At 41.2% G+C, this 24240-nt stretch overlaps 2 protein-coding genes across 3 annotated transcripts in view; both read right to left on the bottom strand.

The window, feature by feature from the left end:
- The window catches only part of LOC126393944 (coiled-coil domain-containing protein 106-like), a 613357-nt gene that overhangs the window by 125734 nt on the left and 463383 nt on the right, over nt 1–24240 (bottom strand). The window lies entirely within an intron of this gene.
- On the bottom strand, nt 508–22516 carry LOC126393939 (uncharacterized). 2 transcript variants are annotated; one of them, XM_050050392.1, is made up of 5 exons: nt 22297–22493; nt 13567–13779; nt 11527–11769; nt 8560–8704; nt 508–5689 (listed from the first exon to the last, which is right to left on the bottom strand). In XM_050050392.1, the coding sequence occupies exons 1-5, from the start codon at nt 22304–22306 to the stop codon at nt 5653–5655; spliced, it is 648 nt and encodes a 215-aa protein (XP_049906349.1). In that variant the 5' UTR covers nt 22307–22493; the 3' UTR covers nt 508–5652. The 2 variants fall into 2 exon arrangements, with proteins under 2 accessions (XP_049906349.1, XP_049906350.1); XM_050050393.1 differs by lacking the exon at nt 13567–13779 and having other exon boundaries at nt 22297–22516.

Raw genomic sequence — 24240 nt, 5'->3', positions numbered from 1 at the left:
ATGTCATCAGCAGGTGTGCTGTGCAGTGCTATGTCCTGAGTTAGGCTGGTCTTGACCGGTGTGTAAAGGGTTGGGAAACACCAGAGGGTTTGCATTGTTTGATTTGACCTCAAAAGCCTCACCTCAAGACCTCAAAATTTTGCTGGTGCTCCTAACTTTTGAAGTTAGGAGCACCAGTGCTACCATGTAAAAAGTTAATTTCAAGCCTTGCACAGATAAACATGTTGAAACTTTTGTCAATATGGACATGCTGCACATTGTTATCTCTGTTAGACGCTCCACAATTTCATCTTACTGAGACTAGTAGTTTAACTTGCTGTATGCCGGGTAGCAAAAGAGTTTCAAAACAATAGCTTTGGTTTGCCAGTTAGCCGTGACCTACAGCTATAATGCTGTGTAAAACACAAAGGAAAAGGGAGAAAGCATAATAGGTCCTCCTCAAAATCTGATTCACAATCAAACTCCGAGTACAGCCACACATTTTGACAAACAAATGCAGGTCTTACTTCCAACCCAGGTCTGACTGTTGCCTGTCAGCTAATCGCTCGAGCTAGCGGCAGCAGCTGCTTAGCTAGCGAGCTAGCGGCAGTAGCTGCTTAGATTGGGCATCACACATAGAAATGTTTGTTAATATGGACATGCTGCACATCTTAGCTCTGTTAGATTCTCACCAGTTCAGTCATTAAATTCATCTTACTGACACCACCCAGCTAGCTGTTTATCTTACTATACACCGAGTAGCAAAAGCATTTCAAAACAATAGCTTTGGTTAGCCAGTTAGCTGAGGCCTACAGCTAAGCACTGGGTGTACAACCAAACTAATCTCCAGATTTGTCCAACAAAGGGAACTGTCCCATCTTTCAGGAGTAACTGCTGTGAAAATCCAGCAGTAAACTGTTGCCAGTTTGTGAAGCAATCCTCAGGAAAATAGAGGGAACACAATAAAATGTCCCGGTTGTATTGTGGAGGAATTGTATCAAAAATAAATTCCAACCACTTCTTTGTTCCTTTGTCCTTTGGCAGTCCAAACAAGGGTAATTTTTGGTCACAATGAAGAAAGCAGCGCCTCCTAGACATGGCATCTCCTCAACAGCTCCCAGAGGTAAAGGTAGGAAATTCAAATGAGCTGTTTCAGACAGGTCAGGAGCTGTGTGTCTGTGGGGAGACAGAAGTCCCTTTAGCCTGGATTTTTTTTTTTTTTTTTTTTTTTTACTTAGCAGACCTTATAGAGGCAGAAGAATACGTAAGGGATAATGTATAATGAGCTGGTGAATACTGGAAAAATAACTCCCGACAGGGGAATAGAACCCCGATGCGCTTATTACACGGCTAATTATCAGTTAAATAAATAATATTGTCTGCCTCTGCGAAGTGCATTAAAACCGACCGAATTCGACAACTTTTGGTGAAAGTTTTGTACTCACTCAGGCTTAGTGGACTGAACCGAGGTATAAAACTCGCGTAAAATGTCATTAAGCATGACTGCCGAGTGTGTATTCAAATCCGTGTTCTTTTGTTTTTGGCAGAGAAAGTCCGTCAGTATAGTAGTAGTAGTACAGTACAGTATAGTACAGTAGCCCATTTTGTTGTCTTTTTTGTATTTATCTCATCTTTCTCCTCCTCTATCACTTGAAGCTCTTCAGGTGTCAGTTCCTTGTGCTGTTTTTCACTTGATTTTTTTCTTTCCTTCTCCATTTCTTTTTCTTCAGCGGCATCCCATTCCTCAAAATCCTTGTAGCTACTCTCCAAATAAGTTAAAAGAAATGTTAAAATCAGCCACTTCTGTTTGTTTTTCCCTCGGAAGTTGTTTGACAGCTGCAGTGTTGCAGGGCAGCGTCCCTAGCAACGCTGGGCTACATAGCAATGGTCATTACACAGTAATATCAGACCGCTGAATGCCGCGACTGACCAATCAGAATACAGCATTTAATAGAGCCGTGTAATAATAGGCCTATATGACACAGTAAAGATGAGGGAAAACCCCAAAAAGGTCTCCTTTAAAACACATTATAAATATGTGAAATTCCAAAACAATGATGCTCTGCTGTCTGTCACTGCTTTATCCGTCTGCCACTGTTATATTCACCACATGCAGCATGATGTTTTGTCCAACCCACCACTGTGTGGCAGAGGATGGATTGACTCCTTTGTTAGTTATTGCAATAATGGAAATGACAACTAAAATCATAGCTGCAAGTGGCAATTTTGGGGTTGAAGTTAGCATGGACCTTTAAAACTTGAAAGCTGGGTAAAATTTTGACAATTTATGATGCCTGCAGTAAAGAAAAAAAACAAACAGGTTTTATGACAATCAGACAGATGCTTATTAATTTACGTCCAAATCCCTATCGGGCCATGCTCTTCTCTGGAAACACTGTTGCTTCTTATTGGTCAACTGCACAAACATTTTGTTGACATGATTTAATGGCTTAGTTAAAAAAACAGTCCACCGAGTTTGGTGATGTCTGAACAAACCTGCACTAATTTATGGCCAAATTTTATGAAAGGCGATTGCACTTGTTTGGAACTGGTGGTGCCCCCTATGGACCAATTTCAAAATAATTTCATTCATGTGGTTTATTGTTATTATTCAATATACCCTGCAAGTTTTGTGATGATTGGAATATCAATTTATGATTTAAAGTCTGATTTGTATTTCAGGATATGTTCCTGGCACCTCTTAAGATGTTGCTTGCAAGGTTTGTGATGACTGGACCAAAGGTTGTGTAGTAATGTGCTGAGCTACAGTCCCTCTAAAGTTTATTGGTTTATATCTTCAAGATGAAATAAGATATCAATAATAGTTTAAGTATTTGGTGATAAAATTCTGAAAAAATCTCACATCATTTTGCTGATTTCAGGTATATGGTCAAATATGTTTTTAAAAATATAGTGATGGACTTCTGATTTGACTGATTTGGAAACCTTTGTCAACATTCAGTGGCTGTGCTGAAAAAATGTCAGCTCTGTAGAAAACACTGGTGATTTGCATGATTTTTTTAAGTTTGGAATGTGAAATGTATTTAAATTTAGATTTATTGTAATAAGCCACGCCCTTTTGAGCAATCATTTCCAAATTTTGTGCATCTACTGAGACATGACCCTTGATGGTGCAAACCAAATTTAGTCTCTGTAAGCTGATTGTAAGATATAAACTTTTTTGCATTTCTAGCACCTCCTAGTGGTTCATTTGAAGAAAACGTTCAGGGTGTGATTCAAGGACTTTTTTGGATGTGTCCTTCAATTTTTGTGATGATTGGCGCAACGGTTAAGGAGTAGGTCCATTTATGTGCTGAGCCACGGCCCCTCTAAAGTTTACTGGACAATATCATCAAAACACAGTGAGATATCAAAAAGCTTTTGATAATGTTTGATAAGCTTGGTCCATGATGACAGACACTTTGGCACAAATCAGACTTACAGCTTAGGAGGAGATGTCAAAAACGTTTTATTCAAAAAATTCAAAATGGCAGAAAATCCAATCAGGCGGACCTTTGTGATACTTGAGGCTTTAGTACACCATATTCAGCTGGACATGTGTGTCGAATTTTAAGTCAATCTGACGTATGGTGCGAGGGAGATGGCCCTTCAAAACAAAATTTCTTCATCCTGAATTATAGTATCCCCATGTGGTTGATTGGCATTATGTTTCTTGAGCACCGTTTGTACACAACTTTCAATCATTTGTGAACATTTCTTCTCTCTACAATGTACCATCTCACAGGAATTTGCGAAAACATTTCTAAATTAAAAAAAACAATTTACTGTAATATGCCACGTCCCCTTTAAGCAATCATTTTCAAATTTTGTGCTTCGACTGAGACATGACCCTAGTGATGCAAACCAAGTTTTGTACAAATATCTCCAGCTGATTATGAGATATCAACTTTCTGCATGTAGAGCGCCCCCAACTGGTCAATTTGAATCAGACCTTCAGGGTATGATTCAGTTACTTGTGTTAAGATTTCCTACAAGTTTTGTGATGATTGGCTCAACGGCTAAAGAGTAAACTCCATTAATGTGCTGAGCTACACCTCCTCTAAAGTTGATTGGTCAATATCATTAAAACGCAATGACATATCAAAAAGCTGTTGATAACTTTAACGAGCTTCATCCCATGATGATTCACAGAAAGTTTGGTACAAGTTGGACCTATGCCTTAGGAAGAGATGTCAAAAATGTGTTTTTCAAAAAAATTCAATATGGCGGACAATCTAGTTGGCAAAACTTGAGGGTTCTTAAGGCTTTCGCGGAACCCATTCGCCTGAACATGTGTGTCATATTTCAAGTCAATCTGATATATGGTGTGTGGGTGGTGGCCTTCCAAAAAATGTCTTCAAACCTTTATTATAGCGCCCCCATCTGGTCTATTGGCATTATATTTCTTGAGCAGCATTTGCACACTACTTCCAATCATTGGTAAACATTTCATGTCTCTACTATGTACCATCTCATGGGAATTTGCAAAAACATTTCTTAATAACAATAATAATAATTACTATTATTATTATTATTATTATTATTATTATTACAAAAAACAATAGGGTTTCAGCCCTTCAGGCTTGAACCCCTAATAGTAATAATAATATTAATAACATTAATAATAATAATGATAATAATATTGATAAAACAGCACAACAACAATAGGGTTTCAGCCCTTCGGGCCCATTTGAGTGGATTTCTAATAAAATTTGTGGGGTTTTTCATATATATATATTGTAGTGTTACTCTCACATTTGAGGTTATATGGTTCTAATTATGGTTATATTCATGTATGACAAAAATGTATCTGAAAATTAAACAAATAAAATCCTAAATCTGACCACTGCGTAATTATGATTCTTGATTTACAGTCTGTGTAAAAAACATTATACAAATGTCACATCTTGAGTTGAATGTAGAGACCACCAAAATCATCGAGTATCAAATAAATCAAATGTGATATATGATTGTGATATAATGTGATAATCCATCACAATTTTGATAAGCTATTATTATGTATCAATTTAATAGCTAAACACTTTGAGAGAAGAGTTTTTATGTTTTTCTTTCACACATTGAGACAAAACAGGATCTTGTCCTGTACAAGATATTACCTGTGTAGAGGGTAGGAAAATGACAGCCACCAGTGAAAATATTTCTTCAACACGGTGTGTCCCCTGGACAGTAAAACATCATCGGATCATCATTGACACTAGTCAATGTAATATGGATCAGTGGCGCAATCACAGTATCACAATGTAGGATTATCAGAAAAGGAAATAGGGCAACTTAACTCAACTCAACTCAGCTCAACTCAACTCAACTCAACTCAACTCAACTCAACCAAAGTGCTGTACAAAAGGAATAAAATGTGAAAAACACATACACGAGAGGCAACATAACTGTCAGGTACACAGCTCACACATTTATAGATACAACACACATAGGCTTGTGTCAGAGAAAGCCACATCAGGGGGACTTGAGTGCTAATGAATAAAAGTAGGTTTTTGTGCCTGGACTTCAAAGAGTCAATAGAGGGGGTGGATTGGGGGGGGGGGGGTGCTGTTTCACTGTTTGGGGGCAGACACAGGAAAGGCACGGATCCCTGGGGACCTCCGTGTTTTGCCAATGACATGTCGTCTTTGCCGGGCAACGGTGACGCACAGAGCTTCAGAGAAGGTGGGGTGAGGACAGGCTGGTGTCAGATCTGTGCAGATCACCAGAAAAAAAACACAGACACATCAAGGACAGTATGGTAATAACATCCATAACACAAGTTTCACTCTGCGATTTCTGTGACATGAGAAATAGTTTCAGAATAAGTAAAGCCAGATGACGCCACTGTTGTGATTTCAAGCACATTTGGCAGTTGTTTTTTTTAATGTAGCATCATTGAGGGGGGAAAAAAAATAGGATGTGTCCTTTGGACATGTTTATAGTGAGTTTACTGCTTGCTTTCAGATTTCAATGCCTCAGGGACACAGGAAATGTACCCTGCAACATCACTGCTATACTATAGCAAAAGGACCCTTGGAGCCTTTAGAATGTTAAGTGTACTATACAAGTTTAAACAACAGAACATAAATTGCTCATGAAAAGTCTTACACTTCTAAATTTAGAGCAGAAATATAAAGAAATGACATGTCCTTGGCATCCTCAGTGATAGTAACTGCCATGACTACAACCTTTGTATTCTGTTCACGGCAGAGCCTTATGGTTGTCATGTCAGTATGCCTGTTTATCTGCTTATCTGCATCTATCCAGCATTTGCATTTATAGCAAGGTGTCCCAAAAACTATGGAGTGATTTTTATTTATCGTTCTCTTGAAAAATAGGCAGATTGTTATCAAACAGCTGTGACTAGTCATGCTCCCACATGATAATCCTAATGGTTTCTAATGAGCCTCTGACCTTCCTCTGGCACCACCTATAGCTCTAGCATTGAGCCAATTTTTACACTTGTACTCAAGTTTTTCCATTATCTAAAATGTAGATTGCAGTCAAAATGACTGAGCACATTCATACATGACCCAGTGGCCTTTACTCTGGTGCCACCTTAAGGCAAATCATAACATGAAAATATTTAATTATCATGTCTTTAATATTCTACACTACTTTCTTAATGTCATGTATAAAGCACAGTGTAGCTGTAAGGACAACTAGCAGGGCTTAAGACATTTGTTTTTGTGTCTTTTAATATTGTGCACATATGAAACTATTGATTAGTGCAGCTTTAACAAGGTGTTAAAACCATTTAAGGTGTATTGGGCTGACCCTCTACCACGTTTCATAAGAATCATATCAACGTTTCTAAGTCATCTAGTATAAGAGCTGACTTTGTCATCTGGAGGTGGAGGGGACGGTGGATGGTGAGACACCATGGTGAGATGCCTGCCAAGCTGTAGAACACCGTTTTTTGACCAACAAACAAAAGTGGTTGTGATTTAGGGGGTCATTACTGTTTTTCCAGCAACTTTTTAGGCACCAAATGTGGGTGTTTTACAGCAAGTGTCGCTGTTTTTCCAGCTACTTTTTAGTCACAACAGGTGGTTGTTTTTTTTACTGAGACAAAACTGCTTTTCTAGCGGCTTTTAAGCATCAAACATGGGTGTTTTGTAGTGGGCATCGGTGTTTTTCCAGTGGCTTTTTAGGCACAAAAAGTGGTTGTTTTTTTACTGAGACAAAACTGCTCTTCAGTGGTGATTGTGCCCCACAAACCAAGTATTTTAAGCCAAAACATGATCTTTTCCTAACCATAACCAAGTGTTTTTTGTGCCTTAACCTCAACACATATTCGACTAAAGCCTAGTTCACATTACACGATTTTCACTGTGATTTTGATGTCGCAGAGGATCTTGAGAGCCACCTTGGGTCAGAGGTGAGTCAGCAGATAGTCTGCCACAATGAGTCCTCATGTGTGAACAAGCCTACGAGCAAGTTGCCCCCTTGTCTGTGACTGGGACTGGATATCTGGCATGCTAGAAAACTGGAGATGTCTGACATGACAAGCCGCAGGGTTGCCACTTGCCAGGTCCGCTTATTAGCCGCAACTTTGGGCTTGTTTCTGAAGTGGAGTTGCTTATTTGGGCTTGCTCTCTAAACATCAGTGGAGTTGCTTATTTGGGCTTGCTCTCTAAACATCCCCTTTCTTTATATATATCCGTCTAATAAGTTATTTAAAAACGCATGATAGTTGCTTCTTTTGGGCTTGTTTCCATAGCCCTGGTTGCTTGTTTCTCTCCCAAGATCTGGCAACACTCGAACAACAACAATGGCGGCGTCCACAGGATCACAGGGAGCGCGTTGTGTTTGGAGCCAGGCCCTGGAGGCAGATCGGATTCAACACTGGGAAGAATATCCATGCCTTTATGATGTGTCGTCTCTAAGTTTAAAATGTAGTTTGGTGACGTCACCGCATTATCTGGGGCTCTGTCGGCTAGGGCTCGGTGGAGAAATCTTGTGGCGTGCACACACAGGTCGTAACGCAGTTGGTGAGACTCCCGCTGACAGAAACACACTTTGCCAGGTATGAACACTCAAAAGATTATGATAGTCTCTGCGATGCAAAATCAGGGTGAAAATCGTGTAATGTGAACTAGGCTTAAGTGTAGTGGAAACTTATCAGTCACAGAATAACGTGTGAATGTAATGTATTCATGGTTTGCAGAAATGCCAACTTTTTTTTTCTGTCAACTGGGTTGGTCTTTATCCATTTCTACACTGATATTTTCCAAGACTATTTTTTACAGAGCATCCTGTAACTTCACACTCTTTGGCTCAATTGTTGCAAAATGAATATAACAAATCCCATTTAGACCAAGTGGGCATTCCTTTACATGCACTCCAGTTGTTCTAATTGCTTGGGAAAATATTTTTTGTCTCCCCACCCTCCAACTGACATCACTTATGAGACCTGTTTCAGAGCTCTGTTCCAGATTCTGGAAAGGAGGGTGAAAACCACAGATGTGACGTGGAAGATATTACCAAGGAGCAGTTCATGAAAATGAAGCAGATGGCTGCTCTCCTATGACTCGCCACGGCCTCCACACCCCAAACACCACTACCAAGAACTCATACCTCATCTCCTGTGCCTCAACGTCCTGCTCCTCATCATCACAGAGTGATGAAGGCAGATACAGATGGAGCACTGAAACCTTTGTGGCGCCGGGATGCCCGTGACAAGCCTGCCTCTCGTTGTTGTTGCAGGGGGTTGTGGGAGTTTCTGGGAGGAGAGAACGTTTCAAAGAGTCTGTCACAGTCAGACGCAGCTTTAAATTCAGTCACATTCATGCTGCAGATGTCATTCACTGCTTGCCAACAGTTCAGACACTATGATCTGTGGCTGGCTGATGGATTAGACACATCTGAAAAACTGTGTGTGCTTCAGAGGATATCCAAAGGCAATTACCCAAACTGCAGCAAAAACATACTCTGCCTTCAGTACAAATAATATAACAAGAATGCAATACACAGAAACTGTCATGTCAATTGGCAATGAAATTAGGTTATTTGTTTGAGTCACCAGAAATAAGCACAGCTGCTCCCGCCCCTAAGCCAGAAGAAGAATTCATATATGCATGTTGTCTGGATATGATTATGGAGATTTACAGGCAGATGGAAGCTGTTGTGTTTATGTGTGTGTGCTGATCAAAAGACCTTTCAAGTGGTTAGCAGTGTGAGTAAACAGCAGCTTTAGTCCCCATTATGAAATGTAAGAGTCCATATTAATACCAGATACAGTTAGAAAGATGATATATATTTTTTTCAAATCAAAAATCAGATCTTGATGAAAGCTTTTTCTAATAAGAAATTTAGATCAGATTCCTCTGGTATCATGGATTCATTTTGTTTCCATGGTTTCACTTGAGAGTTTTAGCTTCATACGATGTCTAAATAATGTTTTGGATGGTCTTACACCCTGAGGAGTGGACTCCTGTGGACACACTGCAAAATCACAGCACAATATCAACAATTAATGACTTTGGTTTAGAAAGATTCTAACTGATTTCTGATAACTCTTGTTGCTCAAAACTACAGTGGGTCCTCAAGCACTTATTATACAATTATTCTTATTAAAAAGCATTGGATTGTCAAGTGATTAAATTGGTGGGGCAGTCAGGTGATGGAGAGGGGAAGGAAAATCCGAGGGTGATGGATGGAAAATGACCAGCCCAGTCTCTAGAATAAAATGTTGGCATTGCGCGCGTCTGCAAATGAATTTATCATTTGCAGACGCGCGCAATGCCAACATTTTAAGGAAACATTTAAAGAAAGAGCATATCATGCTCTTTCATTCATTCATTTTCGAAATCGCTCAACCTGTTAGGGGTTGCGGGGGGGCTGGAGCCTATCCCGGTTGACACTTGGCAAGAGAAGGGGTGCACACTGGACAGATCGCCAGACTATCAGAGGCCTGACACATAGAGACAGACAACCATTCGGGCACACATTCACACCTATGGGCAACATAGCGTCACCAATCAACCTGCATGTCTTTGGACTGTGGGAAGGAGCTGGAACACCTTGAGAAAACCCATGCTGACATGGGGAGAACATGCAAACTCCGCAAAGAAGGGCCCTTCTGTACAAATATGTTAGATTTGCACAATTCATTCATATCCTATAAACATTTCTAAAGTGGCGTAGTATATGAGCTAACTTGTCATCATGAGATGGAGGGGAAGGCTGATAGTGTGCCACCTAGGTGAGATGCCTGCAGACCACTGTTTGACATCAACAAAACAGGTTCTGTTTTAGCAAGTCATCACTGCGTTTTTTTAGTGACCTGTTGATGTTTATCCAGCGGGGATAGTGCCATGGAAAGTGTTCTTTTACAGAGACACCGCTGCTCTTTCAGCAGGAATTGTGCCCCCCAGTGTGGGTATTTTAAGCCAAAACATGATGTTTTTTTAATTATAACTAAGTGTTTTTTGTGCCTAAACTTTACCACGTATTACCCACAGTGTTGTTGAAACATATAGTTTGAACTTATCTCTATATAATCACATGTAAATGTAATGTATCAGTGGTTTGCGGAAACATAACATTTATTCTGTTTTATGTTTTATGTTTGTGTTTTTTATGTCCTTGCTGTTCATTGTTGTGTTCTAATTTTTATGCTGCCGTCTTGGCCTGGTCTCCCTTGAAAAAGAGATTACTGATCTCAGTGGGACTAACCTGGGTAAAAATGGGTTAAATAAAAATAAATAAAATTCTGGTGATAAGGTCGAAAATACAAAAATGAAAAAATAAAGGGTGTTGAGGAACAGGGAATGTAGCAGGAGTGGAGGGACAGAGAGATAGAATAACCTTAAAAAAAACACGTACATTATGTGCACTAGTGTTTTCAGGTTGTTCTTATAAAAAATCTCCATCCATACTGAAATGCCGTAACAATAGAAAAAACAGTCTGACAGTCTGGTTTCTCTGCTGAGTCTCAGCTAATTAAACCACCATGTGTTCCCTCCTGCTTCCTACCAACACCTAGACTGTGCTTAATACAGCTGGACTCATGATTTAAGTGATCTCATTTACACAGTTACCTATTTCTGTTGTTGATCAACTAAATTAGCATAAAACAGAGATTTTATTTTGACTCACAAATACTACGTGTTAACCAAGACTAACAGCGACTCATTTGCTGTTGAACTGAGACATTAAATCCCTATTTTATGATCATGAAATACTTTGACAAAATGAAATGTGTCTGTGGTGTGTGTCTTTGTTGCCAGTGTTTATTGCTATGTATTGTTTTTATGTCTTTGTGTATATAATGAAAATCATAACACTAAAGTGAAACAGGCTGACATTTTCAAAAAGCAATATTTTGGGGCATGATATAGTGGGGACAGAAAGCCAAAATAAAGAGAAAAATGTGTGGCCGGGATTTGATCCTCAGTGAAAGCTGGCAATGATAGGCTGAAGATACAGCACTGGGTAAGTCCACAGGTGTCTATTTACACAGCTATAATGCAGGTTTTATTTGGCTTGATTAGCAGCGGATACATGAATATATGGATATGTAAACATGTGTGATTTATTCACCTGCTGTTTGACTGACTGGATCTCTGCGATGACATACAGTGGGATCTTCACCCTCTGGACTTATCTCAGGTCTGCTCCCAGTACTGGTCCTCAGTGCTGGTTTTGCTCTGCTCTGCGGCCTTCCCTTGAGTCTGCTTAGTAGCATCAGGGTCCCCCCTCCTCCCCCTCTGCTCTGTGGTGTCACCCTTTGTGTCACCCTTCCACTGCTGGGCTTCTGCTGAAGGTGACAGCAGAGCCCCTGCACTATTACAGGAATAATGATACCATGAGTACAATATTGATTGTTTTGTATACTTATATATATTTAGCTCTAAAACCAGCAGGGGTAATACTGACAGCATGAACATGTGAAGATGAAATGACAAGAGGTTACCACAGGATGTGGTGGGAAACAACACAAAACGACATGACATGTCACCAAATAATGTGACACAATATAACACACAAATAAGTGACACAGCATTACTGACATGATACTAAACCTAATGGCAAGACTTGAAAATACGTAACACAACTCAACACAACGCAACACAGCATAAAATTAAAGTACACAAAATTAAATTATACAGCTTAAAATGACATGAGATACACTGTAAAAAACTGACAACGAAGGATTCACTGTAAAAAGTGAAGCCCAGGAAGATATTTAGGAGATAAAATGCAAATAAATAAATAAAAAGAAAAAAAGGTTGCACTGTAAAAAAAATACAACATAGAAAGCACTGTAGAAAGTGAAGCCCAGGGAGACATCCAGGAGATACACTGTAAAAATTGTTAAAAAGGATGTGCTGTGAAAACGATTATAAGGATTGTCTTTTTCACAGTCCATGCTTTGTTATTTTGTCTTTGTCTTTGTTTACAGTGTGCAACCTTTTTGTCATTTTAATAGTACGTCTCTTGTTTGTGTTTACTGCACTGCATCCTGTGTTGTCATTTTTACAGTGTAAGATAAGCCTTTTATCGACATGACTAAAAATAACACAACACAACAAAACATAAATGACATGAAACAAAAAAAAAATGTAGTAACACAACTCGAAATTCATCAACAGGTCATAAAGTCGCACAACATGAAATGAAATGGCAGGAAATAGTAGTACACAACAACAAATTCTAACATGACATGCTACCTAGCCACTCGAAAAAACTGTTGGCATTGTACGTTTCTGCAAACCACAGATATGTTAGATTTTCATGTAGGGGATACATTGAAACTTCATGTTTAAACAAAGCCGTGGTGAATACGTGGTTAAGTTTGGGCACAAAAACCACTTGGTCAAGGTTAGGAAAAGATCGTGTTTAGGTTTACAACACACAATCCCTGCTAGAACAGTGCCATGCCATTGTTCAGATGACCCATAGTTCCGAAGCCCTATTAGTCTGAAAAATGTCCTACTGGACCAAAGCCCATGTCTGGGATAGCCTGTTAACCTAAAAACAAACACCCATTGCTCCCCGTTTCTCAAGTTAGCTTAGTTTCCCAGCATCGTTTGAGCCCTCCATCCCAGGTATTTTTTTTATCAACCTGTCCCTGCTTTTACAGCAACTATTGTGCCACCAAACATGGGTATTTCAAGACAAAACATAATCTTTTCTAAGGTTTTTGTGCCTAAACCTAACCACACATTAAGCACAGCATTGACGATAAATGTTATGTATCTGTGGTTTACAGAAATGTACAATGCCAACAGTTTTTATGGTGACTGTGTATTCTATATACAGGGAGCATGTATTTGTGTATTTATTTATTTATGCCATCCACCATCCCCTCCATCTCCCAGTGGCAAAGTCAGCTCATATACTGCATCACTTTAGAAATAATGAAAAGTACAAAATGTCGTTTCCAGTAACATACATGCCAACATTTTCTTCTGGGGACTGGGCTGTGACACGACATACATTTAAAAAGCACAGCTTCAGATGACAAGACTATAAATGAATGACACAACATGAAATGGCATGCCACAACATTATGCCATTACAAAGCTGCATGCTATGTCATGTGTTCTGAGGATACAGTGACAGGCAGCATGTAGTCACCTTGCAGGCCCAGCAGGTCAGAGCCTCTGGAGGAAAGGCATGTGTCTCCATAGGAATGTGGTCTTGGTGGAAGCAAAGTGAACACTGTGCTTTCATGAAAGGCTTTAGACTGAAAGTCCCTCTTCTGTTCCCTGTGGACATTCATGCTTTCACCTGCACCGCACTCTGCTTGATGTTTCCTCCTGCCATTCATCACACATCCAGCATGTTTTACTGCAAAGACAGATGGTGTACAGTCATTGTAGTCAGTAAGCAAAACTGCATGACTTACAATACAATTTTATGACTTTGTTTGCATTGTTGAATGCTCACAGTTTTATAGGCCTTGGTGTGGATTTCAAAGCTACAGATATTATAGATAGATATTTTATAAATGGGCGTTCCCTGCTTTGCTAGATTTTTTATAATATGGGCTGAATATATTACATAACAAAAAACTCTTCAAAGTATCTCTTCAGAATCTGCATTGAATTCATTGTTATGGAGCTAAAACATTCCTAAAGAAACTGTCTCTGTTGTTTGAATCCACTAAGTGAAACCAGGATTTGCATTGGATTCAATATGTTCAAGTAATATGTGAAGCACATGGTCTGATCTAACTTTTCCTTACACTGCACACAGGAAGCTCTTCTTGCTATATCTGCAATCTGCAGAACTTGCAGATGGGTGACAAAAGATGAAAGGAACAGAAAACCAGAATAGCATCTTAATAACATGTCTCCATGAGCCTCCACAACTGTTTGTCATAAGAAGCGCATTCCTCCAAAAGGTATTTCCTGATTTGGTGTTTTAATGCTGATGGTGGTAGAGACTGCTGTCTAACTTCAAATCTCCAAGAGGTGTTTCACTAGGTGTTCGGGATGGGTTAGTAGCGGATATGATTCACATCATTATCATTTTCATCAAACCTCAGTCCTATCAGTAGTATATCAAAACTGAGATGTGTTGACGTGGCGATATTATATTGTATTGTATGAATGATTAATTTTTGCAAATACATATTTTAATACAATGTTTGGTAGTAGAATAATAAAATCAGTTGCTTTTGCGGTCCTCTAAATGGTACTGAGGTTTTTTTCCCCTGTTGAGGTCAGCAGAGGTCTCAGTTGGTAGCAAAGAGGACTTTATCTTATGAGGTAAAACGAAAGTTACAAATGTAACTACGGTTCTATGAATCCCGAATGACTGCCAGAGGCGGTGCTTTAAGCACTGAATATTCCCCTTCGCGCATGCGCAGTTCAACATACCAACAATGTCACCTGTGACCCAAAAGAGACTATATCTTCTGGTGACATCAGAGGATAATTTCCTACAGAATCTTCTCGCGAGAACACGAGGATTCTGAGTGACAGAGTTCTGGTGGTCATTCGGGATTCATAGGACCGTAGTTACATTTGTAACTTTCATTCTATTTCATCCCTGCTGACCGCCAGAGGCGGTGCTTTAAGCACTTAATGACTCATACCAGCAAAGTCACTAGGAATCCAGATTACAAACCTCAATGAGTAGAATTAGAGGATTCCGGTAACAGGACCACGTCCAGTGGATGGGGAGTGGCAACACTGACCCTGTAGAACCTGGAGAAAGTATCTGGTGATGCCCATGAGGCAGCAGCACAAATGTCCTCCAGAGATACTCCTCTCAGGGACGGCCAAGATGTGGAGACACTCCTGGTAGTGTGACACCTCACACCGAATGGCACGGGACAGTTACTCGCCCCATATGCATTGCGGATGACATCCACAATCCAGTGTGACACATGCTGTTTAGAGAGAGCGCAACCCTTGGTAGGGCCACCATAGCAGAGGAAGAGCTGTTCCGACCGTCGAAAACCTGTGGTAGCTGCAATATATGCTCTTAGGGCCTGCACTGAGCACAACAGTTCGGACTTGTCACCCCTCTCTCCTGACAGAGGGTCAAACCGTGCAAGCCTTATAGGCTGGTTGAGGTGCGAGCGTGAGAGCACCTTAGGGAGGAACGCTGGGTTTGGCCACAGAATGACCCCTGATCCATCTGAGTTCCACCTCAGACACTGACACTGTCAGTGTCACTGACAGACAGAGCGTGCAGCTCACTGACATGCTTCGCCGAGGGAATGGCCAGGAGGAATGCGGCCTGTCCCACGTGGCCCACCTAGGGCTCGCTCTGATCTAGGACCATGCGCACAATATCACGCATGGAGCTGTCTTCCTTCTTGGCCAGTGAACTCTGCGCTGAGGAGTGGGAGCCCTGAGCGCGAACGCTGCGGTTAGCTGGAGTATAGAAACCGTATGCTGGAGGGAGGGAGCACGTACTACCAGCCAGGGCAGGAATTTCACAAGGGCCATGAGGGCCATGGCCTTCTCATTTGGCCCTGTGCCCTTGAAAAAAATATCTGCCCTAAGGCCACAGTGGCCTTGATGCCCCGCCCGCACTGCCCCAGGTGATTTTGCTGTTTTCTCCTCTGCCTCTTTCCTGTCAACACGGCTTTGACACCTGCGTCTCTTGAGAAAAAAAATGCGATGACATTCTGGAGTCTTATTGAGCAACATCAAATGAGACGATGCATACATCACCAGTGGTGGTTTTGATTCAAGCCTGGCATGAAGCACTCGGACGGGCTATAAGGACAGTTTGACACCAATCTATCACCGGCCAACCAGGAGACTTCATCAAATGCCTGGGCAGGGATCGGTACCGAGACCCGGTATTAAACAACCCAAGGCAAGTTTAATCAACACCGTAATGACAGTAAGGTCCGCCATTATCGGCGTAACTTGCATTTTCACAAATAGAATAAAGGTTTCACAAATCAGAAACTGTGTCTGAATGAATGTTTAGCCTCTGTTGGATAATCTAGGCCAGATTTGAGAAGTCTAGGTACAGTGGTTTTTGATCTGGACCTGGTCCAAAGTGGTCTATATGCTGAAAAAACGGTGAAATGTGACTTTATTGCATTTTCACAAATAGAATAAAGGTTTCACAAATCAGAAACTGTGCCTGAATGAATGTTTAGCCTCTGTAGGATAATCTAGGCCAGATTTGAGAAGTCTAGGTACAGTGGTTTTTGATCTGGACCTGGTCTAATGAGGTGTAGGTATAAAACAAAAACGGTGAAATCTCCCCTTTAGCATTTTCACAAATAAAATAAATGTTTCACAGATACAGTAGTGGGTGTCAGGCAAAGTTAATGTCTTACCTAAAATGTCTAAAATGTTTTCACATCAAGAAGTGTCACAAAAAAACAGACAAACAGTCGCACTGCACATTAAGTCAATTTCCCCTTAACTTTCTCCTTAAGTGCTGAATCAGAAGTTGGTGAATCGGAAGCTAACTTCAGCTTCTTCAGGAAGACGTTGCACAAACGCAACTTTCACCAACAAGTCTTTAACAAAGTAGGTAATATAACATTAGTTTGCAAACAACTTAGGAGTTACATACCTTCTCTGGAGAGGGAAGTGAAACACTGCCTCATTGGCAAAAACAGGCACCGCGTCCATCAAACGTGGTTTAACAACTCCTCTCAAGAGGGAAAGAATGCCGTCGCAGCTCCTGGAGGGTGCCAGGGCCACACTGGACGCGGAAGCGCTGAGAATAGCCTCGAAGCGCCGAGAAGCGAAGCCAGTTTCCTTACGGCGCCCATGTTAACCGATTGTGTCATCCACACCGGCCGCGCCGCGCAGCTCTGCTGCCGGCACTGCAGCGATTGTTTCGGCGTCTGGTCTATTTTCTGTGCAAGCCGCGAGCGAATGTGTTACGCCAGGACCACACTGCCTGCGAAGCGCAGCGCACCAAAATTCTCGCGCGCGCCGGAGAACCTCCATTCACATCAGACGCGCATTTCTCCACGCCGTCGACAAGCGATTCTGCTCCCAGCTGTTATTTTTCACTGCTGGCTTGACACATTCGCTCGCGGCTCGCGCAGAAAATAGACCAGACGCCAAACTGATCGCTGCAAATCGAGAGCCTGCCGCGGAGCTTCCCGGCACGGCGCGGCCAGTGTAGATGACACAGTCGGTTAACATGGGCGCCGAAAGGAAACTGCCTTCACTTCTCGGCGCTTCGAGGTTATTCGCGGCGCTTCCGCGGGCGGTGTGGCCCTGGTGTTAAGCCAGGCAGGAATATAGGCTATACATATTACGCCAGGGCCACACTGCCTGCGAAGCACAGCGCACCGAAATTCTCGCGCGAGCCGGAGCACCTCCATTCACGTCAGACGCGGATTTCTCCGCGCCAGTCAACAAGCGATTCTGCTCCCAGCTGTTGTTTTTCCATCATGGGTAACTGCCCGGCTTGACACATTCGCTTGCAGCTTGCGCAGAAAATAGACCAGACGCCGAAATGATCACTGCAGGGCCGGCGGCGGAGCTGCGCGGCCGGTGTGGATGACACAATCGGTTAACATGGGCACCGAAAGGAAACTGGCTTCACTTCTCGGTGCTTCGAGGCTATTTGCGACGCTTCCGCGGGCAGTGTGGCCCTGGCGTTAAGGCCTCTACACATGATCAGCTGTAAAACCGCTTTGCGCTGGCTGTCCCATTGTTTGTCTATGAAGAGGGCGGCAACGCCTGACAAAGCGGCACCGCTACCCTTGGCGTCGAGCACCGCTTGGATTTTCCGCTGGAGCGCTGCGCTCAGAGTTGAAATTATTTGAACTTTTACTGCGCCGCTGCGCCGCACCTGGCGGTGAGCGAAGCACATTGTTCTTACCATGTGAAGGCCGCTTTAGTCAGTGGTATCTAAACAGAGCGTGAGAGAGATGAACACACACACACACACACACAAGAAAGAGAGAGAGTGTGGAGAGTGTGGACCGGCTATCGGGGATGGGGGTTGGGGCATACACACGCAAACACAGAGAGATACCCATGATGGAAAAACAGCCCCAAATGTGACGGAGACAACAGCTGGGAGCAGAAGCGCTTGTCGACCGGCGTGGAGAAATGCGCGTCTGATGTGAACAGGCTCGCGCGAGAATTTCGGTGAGTTTGAAATGCAGTTCAATGCTTCCAAAAGCAACCTGCGTGCGAGAAGATGACAAGGAAATTATCCTCTGATGTTACCGGAAGATTATGGGGTCATCCAGGGGTCACAGGTGACATTGTTGGTATACTGTGCATGCGCGAAGGGGAATATTCAGTGCTCTGGCGGTCAGCAGGGATGAAATAGAACTGATTTTTACAAAGTTTTCCTTTGGGGGAAATTGGTTAAAAAAAAAAAAAAAAAAAGGTGAGAAACCTCATTATATTGCCATAGATTTTATCGCAATACTCAGCATATCGCAATATTGCAATAATATCGAATTGTGACCTAAGCATCGTGATAATATCCTATATTGAGTCCTCTGTTGATTCCCACCCATAGGTAACATGCTCATGGTTGTAAGCTGACGATGAGCTGCAATTTCTCCCCAGCTTCAGTCTGCCCTTTGGGAAATTGGTTGCCATCTTACTTCCTGTCTTCTTTCTGCTATTGAAGCTTCAAGTTGAAGCATAGTCACCATATATATGTTTTATAAAGTGTTTTTGAAATCGAATGATAAATGCTCACATCTCATATAAAAATCTAAAATAAGCACTTGTGCTTTTGTCATGTTACAGTAACACCATACTAGTTGTATTTTTGCACTCTGGGCAGCTTGCAGGACTACCACAGTTTTATGACAAATACAGTTTACAGTATATTTGGCTAAGGGAAGAGCTTGGACTTACATACCACAGTGCAACTGCAGGAACTGATTATCTTAGTTTTCCTATAAGAAGTGGATGGCTGTTTTAAAAAAGAAAGAAAAACGGACTTAGAAAATAAATGCCACACCACATAATTCTAAGGTTAGTGAGTACAGTCTGGATTGAGGAGGTTACTGGGGGTAAATGAGGCCTTGATTGTAGACAGCATGTACAGACTGGAGGACATTTGCCATATGCAGCCTGCTGTGTGTTGTCTTGTGTGCATACCATGAGAACAACACATTTATATCTGGTTTTGTTTAGGAACAGCTTTTTTTTTTTGCATTTTCATCAAAACAAATACCATTTCTCACTGGCATTATGTAATAAAAGTCATTCACTATGTTTGTATTCTGTAAAACCATCTCTACAACTTCACACAACATACAGTACTCAGTAATGAGTGATCTTATTAAAAACAATGGTGCAGTAATTCTGAAATGCCTCAGTTAAGGCTTATAGTGCAGACGCTACCCCTCTGACAACCCCACTGCCTGTCAGAATTAATGTTGGCATTGTACATTTATGCAAACCAAGGATATGTTAATCTGTATGTTTCATATGTAGCATATATATTGAAACTTTACATTTCTTATGTTTCAGTTTTATTTTGTTACAATGCTGTGGTTAGTGTGTGGTTAGGTTTTAAGCCATAGATGGTAAAAATAATGGACATAAATACCATGGCGTCACCCACTGGTTTGTGGACTTGACTGACTGAGAAGCAGAGGACACTGTCAGCATACAGCCTTGCTCATAGCGACCCGGTGGTAATTAGCTATAAAGACCAGAGCTGTTTTTGTACCAGGCTATAAGCATATATATTTCTGCTGTAAAGTTGGGCATTTTATGCTCTCTGGACTCTGTCCAGGTGGTGGGAGAAAGGAGGATGACAGCCAAGCTGTCATCTCTGAGGACTAATGACTCCCATCCTCTGCAGGAGGAGATAAAAGCTCTGGAGAGCTCCTTCAGCGATAGACTGATTCACCCAAAGTGTGTGAAGGAACGCTATTGCAGGTCCTTCCTGCCTGCTGCTGTCAGGCTACATAACCAGCACTGCTCACAGTAGACTGCACCATGGACACTTTATAGACACTATGGACACTTTATGGACACCACAGCTGTCTGCTGTTTTGCACATACAATCACTTGCACTAGATGTGCTCCCTTTATCCACTGGTCATTTTTTGCTCATTTTCATTCACTGCTGCTCATTATTATCCACTTCCTATTATTTTCATTATTATTATTATTGTTATTGTTTTTTATCGCCGTCTCTTGTATTTTTGTACTTATTTGCATGCCTAGTTATTTAAGTTTTTTAAGTTTAATTTTGAAATCTTTAATCTGACTCTTTCTCCTTGACTGCTGTAACACTGGAATTTCTCAATTATGGGATCAATAAAGGTGTATCTTATCTTATCTTATCTTATCTTATCTTATCTTATCTTATCTTTAATATGGAGGTCTACGGGCATTCACTTGCTCTTGGAGTGAGTCTCAAGTGGCCATGTAAGGAATTGCAGATTTTGGCACTACCCTGTTGGCTTCATTTTCAGCCCTGGAGGTTGCCGCCTGATTTGTGCACAAACAACATGTTCTCATCCCAACTTGCCAAATACTTCAGTTTTGTCAGTGGGCCTACATGTCTAAATATGACGCGCTAACTACCTCCTGCGTCAGTTTTGAATGTTACGGTCGGGGTGTCAATTTACGCGTTACATGCAAGTCTTTTTCAAAATAAACTTAGGTTTAGAAAGACCATTATGGTTTGGCTTAAAATTCACACCGAATGGCAGACTCTCATGTGAAAGTGTGGAGTTTGATTGACCCATCCACCACTCCTACCACCCTCCCTATAAGGACTTTATTGCTTTATTGCACCTCTGTCCATCCTGGAAGAGGGATCCCTCCTCAGTTTCTCCTCCTGAGGTTTCTACCATTTTTCCCCCCCCCCGTTAAATGTTTTTTGTGGGGGAGTTTTTCCTTATCTGCTGTGAGGGTCCAAAGGACAGAGGGATGTCATATGCTGTAAAGCCCTCTGAGGCAAATTGTGATTTGTGATATTGGGCTTTATAAATAAAATTGAATTGAACTGAATTTATATAAAAGAAGTTGCTACCCGCAGTGTGTAACATTGTACATTCTTACATACTGACAAAAAGTTAAACTAATTGAAAGCTACAAATGTGTATGCTGAATTCTGAAATAAATAAATAATAATATATAAACATCTGAAAACACAACAAGAAACAAATTAATGGAGCCGCACAGATCATAACAACACAGAAATTGTACAGCCATGACTGCGGTATTTGAGCTAAAAGCTAACGTCAGGATGGCAACATGCTCACAATGACAATACTCGCACGCCGATGTAAAGCGGTATAATTTTTACCATTACAGCATGTGGGCATGTTAGCATGCTGTTAATTTTTGAAGAAGGTGCATTTATTGCTGGTAATGCTGGACAGTAATCTCTGTTTTTACATGCCCTGCTGGTTGTCAAGTCCTTTTCCTGTGTAAGATCAGTGAAGTTTATCTCATTTAATTATCTTAGTTTTTAAACTCTAAAAACTAAACACCTTTTTAAAAAAGGTAAAAGCAAAACCATTTTTTTCTGACCAGCAGCAGGCATTGTCACCAAACTCCCTGCAACACTCAAACAGAGTTAGTCACACTATCAGTATAGTATTGGATTGATTCATTGACTGATTGGGGAATAATCAAATAATGTGTTTAATCAAAGAGGATAGGGGTTTCCTTCTGTCCTGGGACAACACTGCTCACCAGTTCACACAGCTAGCACTTTTTACAGCCCATTTTAATGGCCAGACACATTTTAAAGAAAAACAGAAGGAACACACTTCTGGAGGGGATTTGGCCATTTAGTTTCAGTGACTTGGACAAGCAGTGTTATCAACAGCATTTTAACAGAAAGCATGTGTGTGGTTTGGGCTAGGGTTACAGTTCATTACAGTGCCTTCCAGCAACTCTCCCACAAAGATATAAGTTCTCTTACCTGCTCTCATTCAGGCATTCATGTCTTTTAGCAGGGCCCTCAGCAGAATCTCATACGCAGATTTTGATTGAAATCCCATTTTGTAATGTTTCACTGAATAGGGATCCACACCCAAGACTGATTTTACCAGCACAGCTGTTACTGTAGATCCACTGTTGCTAAGGGACTGTGAGCTCACTCTCTGGGTTTGTTTGTGGTTGGTAGGGCTGTTGGAGGTTAGGTGCCATAATTTACTGCCATAGTAACAAGCTTTGGTTTGTGTGACACAATGGCATTAGGTTGATGTTTTAACAAGGCTGTGAGGGAATGTAACCTGCACTCTGGTCACTTTGTTGAAGATCCACTGTTTCAGCTCAACAGTTGGCTAAAAACAGTCAATGGTGTTAGTCAGTGCAGGTTCACATTCTTTCACCATGAGTGCTTTTTTAAATTTATTTATTTATTTTTACCTCTGGTGTATATCCTCCCTTTCTTTGGGTCATTTGGTGTGAACAGTGCTGCTGGAACATGGCAGCAGCAAATAAACACATTGTAATGCCTGTCAGTCCTCTGCCAAGAGTGCTGTGGTACAAGTTGTTAAAGAGTGAGAATGGAATCCAAACCGACTGCAGTAAACTACCCTCAAATGGAAGGTCTTATGGGTAATAAGGAGAAAGATGCAGTAACTCAGACAAGCCAGGCATTGCTAAACAAAGACTTTTTCTTCATCTGTTCCTATCTGTTAAAACGTCAGAGAAGAAGAGTTATTACAGGGCCTGGACCCAGATATTTTGACTAAAACATCCACAGGTATTCCTTTAAGGCAAGTTGTAATTCACCTTGGATCCCATTTTACTTTTTTTTAATCACATGAAAATGTAAATATAAAATGAAATGTTTTTTTTTTTTCATTTTAGAGGGATGTGTGTGTGTGTGTGTGTGTGTGTGTGTGTGTGTGTATCTGTCCGCAGGTAATCTTGCAAACTACTGAACCAGTCAGCCTATTATTTTGTGTGTTCATTCATAACTGAATGCTCAAGAACCTCTTGTGGTTGCAGGGATTCACAGTTGTTGAAAAAACCCCACTATTTTACTGACTGTTTTATACCATCAGTGACTGCGTGAGTTTTTCAGAAATTGCCTCAGCTGAAAACAACAAGCCTTAAGGTGAACGCCATCTTAATTAAAAATTTCGGTATGTTATTTCCATTGCCTGGCAAAGTTTAATCGATGTTTGTGAACATGGGCTACTCTTATACAAAGCCAGAAACCAGGGCCCCTATTCACAAAGATTCTCAGAGTCCTCTCAGAGAGCTCCTAACTTAGCCTAAAAATTCCTAGCAAGGAATCTTAGCTTAAGAGTGATTCAGGAAGTTTCTGAGAGCAACTCTGAGCAAGGAGGGGACAGAAACTTTTATCTTAGTGAGGAGGTGTGGTTGACCCCATTGCTAGGTGTGATGCAGTCTTCTAAAAGCTGTGATTGGTTGTTACAAAAAAGAAAAACAAATGCGCTCCTAGTAATGAATGGACAGTGAAATGAACCGATCATAGAACTTAGACTGTATTAAGAAATGTGTAATCGTGAAAATAATTTTATGTCATGATGATGAAACTCAGCAAAATTAAATTAATTGTTACACAGCTTCAAAATGTTTGAACGTACCTCATTCACATGCCGATTATTATATTGATTTGCTTATTGTTATGTTTACTCGCCATGCTGGTAATTTTACTACTTAATCTATTTGATATTAATGGTGGACGCAGACTCAGCTGTCAGCAATTACTGTGATTGCTGGCCTCCTTGTAAAAAGCGGTTTGATTTGGCAGAATGACCAAAACAACGAATGAAATGGAGAAAAAAAGAACGAGAAAGCCGAACTGGACAGAAGAGCAGTGCCTGCTGTTGGCGCAGCTCATGGAGGAGAACAAAGGAGTTTTAAGAGGGAAATTCGGTCCCGGGAT

The sequence above is a fragment of the Epinephelus moara genome, chromosome 8 (assembly GCF_006386435.1).
Source record: "Epinephelus moara isolate mb chromosome 8, YSFRI_EMoa_1.0, whole genome shotgun sequence".
NCBI classification, from domain to species: Eukaryota; Metazoa; Chordata; class Actinopteri; order Perciformes; family Serranidae; genus Epinephelus; species Epinephelus moara.
The sequence above is the reverse complement of the archived record's forward strand: the minus strand, read 5'-3'. Positions and strand labels throughout refer to the sequence as shown.